We start from the raw sequence: 13,619 nt of genomic DNA on the forward strand, positions 1-13,619 counted from the left end.
TGGAAATATATATAGTTGATGTACACACATTTCTGACGGCATTTTTCACAAACCATCAACATATCCTTTAAATTCATGGGCTTCTTTACATTTCTGTTCTTCCTGGTTTAGGTCATATGTTAATTTTTTCTCTCTCTTCTGTATTTTCTGAATCAAGTGAAAGGAAGATGAATGTCTGTGATTAGAGGTGTCAATATTTAATAACTATTGCATTGCTGTTGTGAGTGTTCAACAAGCACAAGACTAATTGTACAAGTCATTGCAGTACGATGCTGTTTTACAATATCAAAAAATGTCTTTTGAATACAGAAGAGAATGCATTTTCTAAAGATCTGTATCCCAGTGAACATCCAACAAGTAACTTGTGGTTGTATCAACAGCTGTATCAGTGATAGTTATCATGTGGCAGAATTCAATCAGAGAATCTCAAATGAGTTTCTTTCATTTATGGCTTTTTCCAATCAGAAATGCTTGATTTGATATCAATAAATATCAGTGGATGAGTACATGGCATTATAGATTGAGTGACTCAAAATGTACTTAATTCAGAAGCATCTTTATAGAGTTGTGTAATATATAATGTATGCACTGTGCACAAGAGGTGTTCAGAGCTCAAGAGAAATAAGAAGTTCCTATCTTAGATGTTCTGTACACTTTCTTCTGAGACATAGGCATCTTTATCACACAAAAAATGGAGCACCTTGCCTTAAAAAAAAAAAAAAAAAAAAAAAAGTTTGTTAATGTTAAATAGCAACTTCATTACAAAGATTACAGGCACTGCAGGGACCCTTTTTGAAATTTGATACCTTTATAAAAAATTATGAATTTAACTTCCCGTCTGCAGTCATTTCAAGCTAGGGAACATTGTTATGTATAGTTCATTTGTTTATATATTTGTTTTTATATATATATATATATATATATATATATATATATATATATATATATATATATATATATATATATATATATATATATATATATATATATATATATATATATATATGCAGGTTGGTTCTCTGATTCATATAATTTATGTCTTATTATTGTTGTTCAGATGTTTAGTTGTGATTTTTTTTTTCTTTTTCTTTTTTCTTTTCTTTTATCTATTTTGTTTAGCTTTATAACATTCCTTCTTCAGCTTGACAAAAATATATTTGAATAATGTTAAATATATATGAATAAATGGTTTTGTATGCAAGTTTTATATTATTTTCCAGCAAAAAGCTAGCTTATTATCTACAGGAAAGGTATAATTTTTTAAGTCATTTTTATATATACATATGAATTATTTTAATTTCTTAGCGGTTTTCAATTTAACCACCAATTTGCTATGACCCTTAACATTTGTAATAAAATGTAGAAACTTATTCATAATGCTACAAATGTCATCAATTAATGAGTGACTTTCAACTGAGATTTTGCAAAAATCAGAAACAAAGGGAAAAAAAGTTAACCTTTCAGCAGGTGAACTTCTCATTATTTGTGTATTTTAATAGAAAAAAAAAATAATAAACTGACATTCAAACAAAATGGAGTAGACAATGACAAAAAGACAGAGCCAGTCAGAGATTACGAAAAATGTTATCTTGACCTGTTAGTATCACTGCAAAATAAGGTCCTTTAAGTCCTCTGAACAAATCTCAGTCAGAACCATTTTTTGGCTTATACAATTGAATTGAATAAACTAGTGGCTGTATTTACTTTTCTTAGATGTGTGGACATATCATGGTTTAGGGACTTAATTTTTCAAGGATTAGCATATTAAAAAAAAGAAAGAAAAAAAATGGGTAAAAGTAACATCTGGAAAGGTAAATTTAAGTAATACATCATTTTGAAATGTTCTAATCACTCTTGGTCAAGTATAAAACCCAGAAACATGCAAGGGACAATCACTTTGTTTGACCATGGCTGCCCCATGCCATACTCTCGCGAAAGCCCTATGGGTTAATTTGTACAAACCATAAGACTATGGTGGAAGAAAAACATTACAAGATATTGAGTCACCATCATGAGCCATTACTACACACTATCCAAAAAATTCACCTGCCACCTTGGGGATAACTACTGACCTCTTAAGATGGACAGTTTGCTTTGAAATAAGGATATGAAGACTACCAGACTAACAAGTTATTTTAATTATATTTTTTCCTAATAATAATATGTATATATGTATATATTTTGGGGAAAAATTGATCCAACTCAATGTATATCACATGAGATTCAACTCTAAAAATACTTTGTGATATGTTTTAAGTATTAGTTACATTTTCTAATGGTGGTGTAAGTACATACTCTAAATTACACCTACAATAGTGCTAATTCCATTTCAACATTAACCCATTGCCGACAGGTGGCATGTACGCACATGCCATGGTGTATCTATGAACATGCCATGAGTTTTTTTTTGTTACAATCATGGCAAAAGATTATTTTTCTGCCACTGAAAGTGTGATTAAGTCGGTTTTAACACTTTCTCATTTTTACCATGCAACAAAAAATAAAAACACAACAAACCGACTATTTCAACTCCATGACGCCACACACTGCTTATTTTATTCGGACTATAGACCGAATAATGATCAACTATGGAGTTTACATAACAACAAAAGTATCCTTCAGTCTCGATTTATCAGGAAGTATGGCAAGTAGAGACTTTAGAAAATAATGAAAACTGAAAATACAACATATCTTCGTAGTATTACGAAGAAACGGCATGGGATGCTCGTATTTGGCATGAGTGGTCGCGCATGCTAGGGCGACGATATAAGCCCCCGGCAGCGAGGCCTGGGCCTCTATGAATACTACCCGTCAGAAATAGGTTAATTTTCTTTGACAAACACAATTTCATAGTCCAATGATCAACAGACCTTACAATCCCACATGCTGTCAACATAATCTCCACAAACCTACATAACAGCTTCTGAGGCATCACAATACTCTTCTATGACCTATTCTCACTAACCATACAAGTGATCACTAATGAACATATACCAGCACAGTAACACAGCTACACTTTGTACCTCATAACTAAATTACTGGGTTTGAAAAAAAGTATCAGAGTGCTATGAACAGATGTTAGGGTAGCATACATGCTAATAACGAAATTATTAAAATTAAAAAAGATCATGTATATATTTTTAAAGCTTTTCTTGATGGTATAATTGTATACATAAATATACAACTGTCTAGTAACGTGATTCTTCTGTTCCTGCCTATGTATGTCCTCTGCTAATCCTGCTGTCCAAACCTAATTATCCAATTATTCTAATATATGTTCTAGCACCAGGATATTGCAGATGTTTATGTTTGTATCCTGTAATGAAGAAAAATAAATAAATAAAAAATCAAAAAACAAATCTATAATAAAAAAAAAAAAAAAAAGCAATTGACTGTGACATGACACTTTTTAACCTTTCAGTGTTTTAAATAACACTATGGCACTCACCCTATTACAAATACAAAACCATTTTGATTTCTATAAATAGTTCCACTTCAGCAAGAAAAATACTGAAAGAAAAACAAACAAACACAAAGTAGTCTCACATTCTTCAAAATATTTTGCACTAGTTTGGCTTTACATTTTCCTCTAACATAAGAGCTTAGTAATTTAAGTAAACAGTTTTCCTTACAAATGAACAACAACAAAGTGATAAGACTAATACAACAGAATAGTATATACATCTTCCTATGAAATTTTGTAAATTTTACTTCGAATAAGATTAATTTATCATTAAGTACTGCACAATCAAAGTACTATCTGCCAAGAAATGTTTAATTATCATTATATATTACCTCTCATTTTATAATACTGTATTAGTTGCTGGAGAAAAAAATAATATTCACACCTTCACAATAAATAAGCATTCACAGTTAATCATCAATAACTTTTTTTTACCAGGCATGAGTTTATGTAAAATATTTAACATCTTACACATACACAGATATTCAATGCATACATTCACATGTGTGCACGCAAGCATGAATGCACACAAGCACACATGCACACACACACATACTAATACACACACACACACACACACACACACACACACACACACACACACACACACACATTCTAGTGTACTCAAACACACAAGCACTTGTGCACACACATATGCAGAAGTGCATATACAAGCATGCGCACGCATGCATGTGCACACATACAAACACACAGACACACACTTACTCACTTTTCTTTTTAAGTATTCCCTGCAAATATTATTTTTTGCTATCATGATTTAATTCTTAATCATAAATACTTTTTATATAAAAGAAATTTGATAGAGGGTGCAAGGAGACATACATAATACTCACTCACACATCTATACATTCAACCAGAGTTCCACTTTGCTTAGTGAGGCAGCATATTCACATATGCATGTGTGCATACAAGTCTTCCCACATTCTTTGGATTTTTTATAAGTAAATGGCTTGCCACTTGGTGAGTCAGTGGCAGTTACATAAAAAAAGCTATTGGAAGAGTGTGTATTACTCATTCCTAATCCCCTTTTTTCATTCTGAATATTTTTTTTGTATTAAAATTGGGTTACAAACATGAAAAGTCAAGTTACAAAACGAAGAGCTATGGTATCACAAAGAAGTGTTTTAACTGCATCATATGTCTTTAGACTGTTTCAAGTGTAACTACAGTGTATCAAAATTCCCAACTGACAACAATTACTCTGTAACCATACTGGCTTAACCCATCATTTCCAGGGAGCATATATACATGCACTATCTACTGTGGTTTTGCCACACTAATTTTGTTTACACACATATCGCTGAACAGGTACTATATCACTAAGGAGTCAGGCCAACTTGACCTCATCTTGTCAACTTGTCTCATTCCTTGAATTTTTGGAAATAAAACTTTATTTTAATATTTCTATTATAACTGATACTTCAATAATAATGACATTAACATTAGTAACAACTATTATAGGAGCTGAAATAAAAAATCCTTATCCTGAAAATTTAAGAATTTAAGATCAGGCAAGCCATGCAATTGACTCCTTGCTGACTAAGAAGTGCTTCTGAAGCCATCTATGTGTAAACAAAATTACTACAACAAAAACACAGCAGACTGCTTGCATTAACCCTTTACCGACGGGTGGCATGTATGCACATGCCATGGCATGGCAGGACCATCTGCCGGGGGCACGTACGCACATGCCATAGGGTATGTATAGACATGCCATGATTTTTTTTTTTGTTACAATCACGGCAAAAGATTATTTTTCTGCCACTGAAAGTGTGATTAAGTCGGTTTTAACACTTTCTCATTTTTACCATGAAAAAAAACAAAAACACAACAAACAGACTATTTCAACTCCATGATGCCGCACACTGCTTATTTTATTCAGACTATAGACCGAATAATGATCAATTATGGAGTCTATATAACAACAAAAATATCCTTCAGTCTCGATTTATCAGGAAGTTTGGCAAGTAGAGACTTTAGAAAATAATAAAACTGAAAATACAACATATCTTCGTAGTATTACGAAGAAACAGCATGGGATGCTGGTATTTGGCATGAGTGGTCGCGCATGCTAGGGCGACGATATAAGCCCCCAGCAGCGAGGCCCCAGCCTCTATGAATACTACCCGTCGGAAAAGGGTTAAAGAATTAAAAGAAAATATCATAAATGTATGCAGAATGCCATATTTAGTCATTAATTGCAGGTAGTCTTTTTGTAACTGAAAACAAATGAAACAAAAATCTACCAAGCAGCTCTCCACAGTCATAGCTCAGAAGTATTTAGCAAATAATCAAAGCTGCTAAAAATTACAGACCCTGTAGCCTCTCTTTTTCTTTTAGTATGCAAATTACTTATTCATACTGAACTCACATGCACCTGGAAGTGTTTTGACAAAATTACCCACCAAGTTACTAAAATAAACAAAAATAGATAACTACCTACCAGAGTTACAAATCAAATAAACTCTTCATCTTTTCTTCCAGCTATTTGAAATAATTACAGATTTACCATGTTTACTTTTCACAACATGAATTAACATTTACCAATATAAACTCCTCTCCACAAACAAGTTAAAAATAATAAAGCACAAGCACAGATAAGCAGAGCTTCGATTCAACTGCACAAGAGAAATGTAGTCAAATTCTTCACCATAAAATATGGGAGACTTGCAGACTAACTATATCTTACATTAAAATGGAAGACTTTTCAAGGCATTGGAATAGCAAATTTTGGATGGATGGTGAATATGATAATGAAGGTTATGATTTCATTAGTAAAGGAGCTGAAAATACAGGTCAAGAAGTTAAAGATGAGAAAAAAAAATGAATATCTAAAAAAAAAAAAATACAGGAATGAAAATATATGATACTGGCTTTCGTGACCCATCGAAAACTCCACTGGAAAGGCAAAATATGTGCTTCTGCACTTCTAAAAGACAACACTGGATAACAGGATTTTTTTTAGCACTCTTTTTTCACATTTTGGACAAACTGATATCTTCAAATTCACATTTTACTAGTATACATCTCTAAAATACTGGTAACCACTCAATACATTCAAATGGGTAACCTTCATGCATATTTAAACACTTTGATAGTACATTCAACATTAAGTGAAGTCAATGAATAGAAGTCTCTGAGATTTCCATAACCAGGCACCTTTGATTGCTGTAATTTGATGTACTTGTTTAAATATATCTATTATCAAAATATAACTACAAATTTAGATATCTACAAAGCAACATCACATACTTTCGTGAAACTTTCTGGCAATTTTTTCATCAAATGTGTGTGACTTCATTCACATATTCAGTCTTTCTTTTCATTTTCTATACAGTAGAATAGAAATTATTACCATAACAGTGCTTGCAAATTATAGGCACAATGTTCAGCTATGAACTCTCAAAAATCAATAAAACAATGAATGAGACCAAATTTGTACTATTGTAGACAACACCATAACAATATGAATGAAAGTGCTATGATAGGATATTGCACCTTTGATATAAAAGTAATACATAACTGTAATTTATATATAACTAAAAATCTAAGAAAAAATAAAACCTATCACATAATATACAAATTTAAAATACAAAACCAACTTAGCAAATCCCATACCTCAGTTACAACCAAAACTAAGAAAAAAACAAGATATATGAGACTATAACTTTGTGCTCTCAGGTGTGAGCTTTGCTGAAGAAGACACTTGTGGAACCTCAGCATTATTAGGTAGATCAACCTGCAAATGCATTAAAAAATATTACTCATACAGTATGTCATATATTATATTACTGAATACATAGATAAAAAATGTGATCCAAAACAAAAAATAATTGTTTAGCCCAATGCTGCCGGGCGTGGAATGCATGCGCATGCCACTTCATTGTTTTTACACATAGATGGCTACACTACACCAATGAACCAATTACAAGTACTGCCTGTCTCGTGCATTTACCCTTTTGCTTGATTTACGAAAATATTCTACGTTATTTTATTTTTTGTTACCAATGTTTATAACATTATGGTAATTATAATGTTTATAATAAAACTAGCACCATTGATATTTATAGCGTTAGTAAAAAAACGTTTTTCCTGACAGTTCCAGGAAAGGTGAAATCAGGTTGGTCACAGGGTCTACTAATTGACTCCTTTGTGGCTGAGTACTAGCAGAGCCATCTATGTGCAGAAACATTTCAAAGAAAATAAAAAATAAGCACAGCATTTTCCTGGCAGCACTGGGTTAAACATAACATAATTACAAATAACATAAAACTGATATTCCAATGCTTGACTAAGAAGGATTTTTTTTTTCTAATTGTATCAATATATTTTATGAAAAGAGAGAAAACATGTACAATCAACTAATTTCAGAGATAGATGATATGCCAAAACAAAAGATAACAAGAAAATATGACCAACAACAAAACTACAATTGTTTTTACCCTGAAAGACTTACAAAATTTTACTTATTTCTATCCTTAATTTATATTTCATTCAAGCTAAACCAGTTCTAACAAAGGCTAAAGTAAGAAAATCTCTTTTCACTTCACTCCTCAGATCTTATATTTGATGTTGCAAGTTATACAAAATATAAATAACAATATCCTCTTCAACATCGCACATATCAACACCACACCAGTTCAAACCACAATTTAAAATATTTACAAAATCACAACTCTTTCTCTCACCTCCTTCAAGCATATATTCTCTACCACTCAAGAACATATTTCAACTAAGAAAGTCTCTTGCTCTCTCCTACTTGCTTTGAGCAAGCATTGGCTTCCAATTTGCCCACCTTTAAATATAGGTAAAAATCTTCTCTGAACACATCTCCATACTATCACACTCCTTAAACCAATGAATTCACTCTTCCTCTCACCTTGTCTGAGCAAATATCCTCCTCTAGAGCAGCTGAAGGGGGCGGCAAGCGTACCCAAGTTGCGAAAAGATCATGGTCCAGAATCTCATTTCCTCCTGTAAGCCTGCTCACTATCACACCCACTAGCAATGTTATCAGGAAGCCTATAGCTGCTATCCACATGTATGACACTGCATAGATCTCATGGAGGAAAGAGGTGCTGTGAAATAAAAATAAAAATAAAATGGAGCTAGAGAACATATGAAGAAAGAATAAGAGCAATGGTAAAGCACTTCCGGTTACATTAATGTGAATAACTATAATAAGATCATTGTGTTAGTTTGGAGACAGTGATAATAATGGTAAAACTGATAACAAATAACAATGATAATAACTGTAACACCAATAATAATAAAAATTAACAATAATTATATTGACAATAATAGCAGCAAATTAGTAACAACAATAATTTAAATAATATTAACGATACTAATAATAAAAAATAAATAATAATAACAAAAACAATATCAACAACAAAAACAATATCAACAACAACAACAACAGTAGCAATAACAACAACAACAATAATAAAAATAATAATAATCAATAATAATAATAATAATACAATAACAACAATAATATAATAATAATAATAATAATAATAATAATAATAATAATAACAACAATAATAATAATAACAATAACAATTTAACAACAACAATAACAGTGGTAATAATATTTTTTTTAGTAAGAACAAAACAGTTGTCAAAGTTATCATCATCATTGTTCAGCCTCACAATATAGCTTACCTCTCCACAACTTCAGCACTATCAACAGCTTGTGTCATATTTGCCACATCAACTGTAATTTCAGTCAAGGTCATATTCCCCAAGACAGCCTCTTCACCAAGGCTTCTGCTTGTGATAAGAGTTGTGTTGTCAGCAGGACAGCCTTCCACGGAGACTGGCTTGAAAGGAGGTGGCGGTTTTGGCCTTCCAAAGCCAATCCATAGGGTGAACACAAGGCCAATAAGAAGACCTGACATTGCACCCTGAAGGATAAATAGTCTTAATACTTCATGTAAATAATAATAATGACTGATGGTAGTACATAAATCTTTACTTATGATCCTCACGAGTATGGCATTGAATGTTAAATTATTGCAAATCATATGCATTGCAATGAATATCAAATTATTGTCCTATCTTTATCACTTGCATATGTCAAAATGAATGTAGTCAACAAAGACAAAGTATATGTACCTTCTGATTTGCACATTTACACAACATCCCCAGAGTAAAAAGGGAGAGCAAAGGTCCCCCAACTGCACCAAAGATAGTTAAGGAAGCCTGGAGGATACCAGTACCCAGTAATTTTGCTGAAAAAGCTATGGTCATACACACACCACCATAAACACAAGCCAGAACTTTACTGATCTTTGTGGCTTGTTTTTCTCCAATGCCAAGACTGCTTGGGGCAAACGGCTGTTGAGAAGAAAAGAAAGACTTAGGAAAAGTAGCTAGAAATATACTCTTTGGTCAGAATAAGCAACTCTTACCCTGTGCAACTGAGTACTATACAGTTATCAAATAATACTTTTCAAAATATAAGCACATTTCATAAGCTTAAGAATTATCCAATATAATGATTTTCAGAGCCTTATCTAATGTATCCAGACATCTAAGCTATATTACTCTTTCTCTATTTAGGTTATTCTCCTTTCATAAAATTCTACTACCACATATGAGCATTCTAAACAGACAAGCATAATTAAATTACATTATATCTAATTTTAAATATGCTGATTCATAATTTACTCCTTACAGCATTCACAAATGATCTGCACCTACCAGGATGTAGTCTTGCACTGTGACAGCTGCTAAAGAATTCAAAGCAGAAGAAACGGTTGACAGGGATCCACTGAAAATTCCTGACACAAATAGTCCTGACAGTCCTGGGATCATCCCCATAGTCTCAACTACATAGAGAGGCAGCAACTGGAAGAAAGAAAGAAAAAAGGAAAGAAAGAAGGAAAGAAAAAAGGAAAGAAAGAAAGAAAGGGAAAAAAAATTAATATACTTTTTTGTTGTCTTTAATCCTACAGTGCCTTTTGGCCAAGGAGTTTGCTGCGTATAGTAGAACTTCCCCCTTGACTCACTTTAGCAAGTCATAATGCCTATAGCTATACCCATCATAATGAGTTGGTTTTTCATGACAGCTATAGGCATGTCTGGCTATTAGAAGTTAAGTATTAAAGGTTCAGAAAATTCTTAAAATCAATAAATGTATATTCACTTATTATCATCAAAACCAATAAATACAAAAATTGTGTTCATATAATATCATCATCTACATAAGGACAAACATATAGAGAAAGAGAAATATGTACCTGGTCTGAGTTTGATATGCGACCACTCTTCATAGGGTCACAAAGGTGATACTGAGCATACAGCACCAGACCAGCAAAAGATGTGGACAAGCTGAGGAGAGTTAATATTGGCCATTGGATCCATAATGATCCCTGTGCTCTTCGAAGGTCTCTGAAGCAAGAGTGTAAGAAATTATTTCTCTAACGTAATTTGTGAATCGTGGAAAAAAATAATCTCATTTATATAAAGAATCATAAATAACATATTGATATATAGCAAAAATAAATATAATACATACAAACCTACAAAAGACATAATACTATTCATAAAGTCAAATTAAGAGACTGTTTAATATAAAAATAGAAGTAAATAAGTAATAAATATAAAACAAAGATCCAGAGAATAAATCTACACTCTAGAACACCATACAAAGAACATACTTAATGGTAAGAAGCCTTTGGACCTGTGCCTGGTTAACACCATACAAAGAACAGTATGTGAAGATACCACCAATACCAAGGCTCCAAATTGTGTGCCTTTCACGTGGATCTGGTGAGACGCTGAAAAAAAAAATGTAGCTACATTAACATTTTCCAGGGGACCTAAAATATAACATATCCATATATAAAAAAAACATCATAATATATATAAGGTTTCCAAAATATATTTGGCATTTTGAAATTAAAACAACAACAAGGTATAACTCATACTATACTACAACTTTAAAACACAAATCTTACTTGAAGAACTCTAGTCTTTCACCTTCTTTGGCAATCTTGAAAATATTAGAAACACCATGATCTTTTACACCCCGAGTAATCACAGCAAAGACGGCAGCAAACATCAGTAACGACTGGAAGACATCAGTTACCAGCACAGCCTTCATTCCACCCAATGTGGAGTAGAAAGTACAAACTAATCCTACAGCTATGATGGACCACTGAAGAGATATTCCTGTGGAAAACATTTTGTATTATAATTGATGAAATAACCACGAAAATTAAATTTCTGAAGCACTTTCTTCCACACACACAATCTCTTGGTACTTTATAAAGTTAATTCTTACTTCTAAAGATTCACACATACACACTCACTCACTCTCTAATTCACCCAATTACTCATTTGCTCACCCAACAATCAACCCACCCACCCACCCAACCACTCACTCACTCATTTATCCACCCACTTTCTCACTCACTCATTCACCCACCCACTCACCTACTCTCCGACCCAACCACTCACTCACTCACTCATCACTCACTTATCTACCAACTTACTCACTCACTCACTTATCCACCCATTCACCCACTCACCCACTCATTTATCCACCCACTCACACACACTTATCTACCCACTCACTCACTTATCCACATACTCACTTACCCACCCACTCACTTATCCACCAACTCACTCACTCACTTATCCACACATTCACCCAACATAAGACCAACATGAGACAGAATTATCTTATGTACAACTTTAATGTATAATGTTTGAAAGGAAAAAAATCAGTCTCTGAACTGCACTGAATTCAACTGTTTAGCACATGATCTAAGGGTCACTGTCTACACAGTATACACAAATTACACTATACAACGAATATACTATATTTCATAAAAAATGCCATATTGTTCTTTGAAAATAACTACTGGCAGATGTTTAGATATAAAAGTCCCTAAAATGCTATTTCTTTGAGGTAAATTTAATAGATATGTTTCATTAGGTTAAAAGTAGCTAAGAAAATCACAAAAATAAATTCTAATCTAAGGTAAAACAACACATCAGTAATTGAAAACACATTCAATATCAATAAACATATCAAGCAATGAGACATAATGCTTTCATTCTTAAGCAGACATACAAGAAAACATCTAATCACGACTACTGCAACAGCCCAAACATACAATGAAATTCTTAAAAAAGAATATATCACCTTGACTACTTAAACCTCATTCAACTCTACATAAATTCTACACCAACCTGTAACTGCTGAGAGGGCTAAGGCTGGGGCATAAAGAACAATGCCCATATAAAGAGTCATTTGTAGGCTAAAGGCTAGAGAAGCAGTTGTTCGAGTGAGGAGACCAAATCTTCGTTCCAAGTACTGCAAAGATGATTAGTTTTGACTTTTTTCACGTATCTCAATAAAATTCAGGGATGTCTGATATCAGATAAAATATACAAGCAATTATCAGTGAGATTTAATGATTCTCACTAAAGAAATGCTTCATACATATTTCATAAAAGTATTTTGATACATATTGTAAAAATCCAAAATGTCTAATGACCACAGTCAAACATAAACTTTTCAAACAGTGTATATATTTGAAATGTTTGCATTTCAGTAAACAAAAAACTATAAAAATATGAAGTTATATCTTCTACAGTCATAAACTGCATATTGTGAAGATGAGATTGGGATCAAAAGACTCTTTATTCAGGTGACATTTGAGTACAAGGCACACATTGTAATGGCACTTCTCTGAATATAATTAATTATGCATATATATATATATATATATATATATATATATATATATATATATATATATATATATATATATATATATATATATATATATATATATTTTTTTTTTTTTTTTTTTTTTTTTTTTTTTTTTTTCCTTCTTTTTTTTCTTTTTTTTCTTTTTTCATTTCTTTTTCTTTTTCTTTTCAACAGCCATTCATTCCACTGCAGGACATAGGTCTCTCTCAATTCATTACTGAGAGGTTATATGGCAGTGTCACCCTTGCCTGATTGGATGCCCTTCCTAATCAACCGTGGTTTGTGCCACGCCGGTGACTTCCCTATGACTGCGTTTGCTTCTAAGGCATATGTGTTCTGGTAGGCAATCAAGGTGAAGTCTGCCAGAACAATGCCCGCAGTGTTGACTGAAAGGTGATAGGC

The 13,619-nt window shown here is 32.5% G+C and overlaps 2 protein-coding genes across 2 annotated transcripts in view; one reads left to right on the plus strand and one right to left on the minus strand.

Moving 5' to 3' along the window:
* Positions 1–732, plus strand: part of LOC119574445 (ERO1-like protein alpha) — a 17,131-nt gene extending 16,399 nt beyond the window's left edge. Inside the window, 1 exon segment of the mRNA XM_037921671.1 lies at positions 1–732. This exon segment is cut by the window's left edge and continues 1,103 nt beyond it. The gene's annotated coding sequence lies outside the window, so the exon portion shown is untranslated.
* Positions 733–5,654: 4,922 nt separating this feature from the next.
* The window catches only part of LOC119573994, a 25,801-nt gene continuing 17,836 nt past the window's right edge, over positions 5,655–13,619 (minus strand). The window contains 10 exon segments of the mRNA XM_037921094.1: positions 5,655–7,223; positions 8,364–8,562; positions 9,152–9,393; positions 9,605–9,826; positions 10,193–10,339; positions 10,732–10,882; positions 11,152–11,271; positions 11,452–11,665; positions 12,692–12,822; positions 13,492–13,603. Of these exon segments, the coding sequence (XP_037777022.1) occupies positions 7,146–7,223; positions 8,364–8,562; positions 9,152–9,393; positions 9,605–9,826; positions 10,193–10,339; positions 10,732–10,882; positions 11,152–11,271; positions 11,452–11,665; positions 12,692–12,822; positions 13,492–13,603 (1,616 nt within the window). The 3' untranslated portion in view covers positions 5,655–7,145.

This window comes from Penaeus monodon, chromosome 6 (genome assembly GCF_015228065.2).
Source record: "Penaeus monodon isolate SGIC_2016 chromosome 6, NSTDA_Pmon_1, whole genome shotgun sequence".
Taxonomy (NCBI): Eukaryota; Metazoa; Arthropoda; class Malacostraca; order Decapoda; family Penaeidae; genus Penaeus; species Penaeus monodon.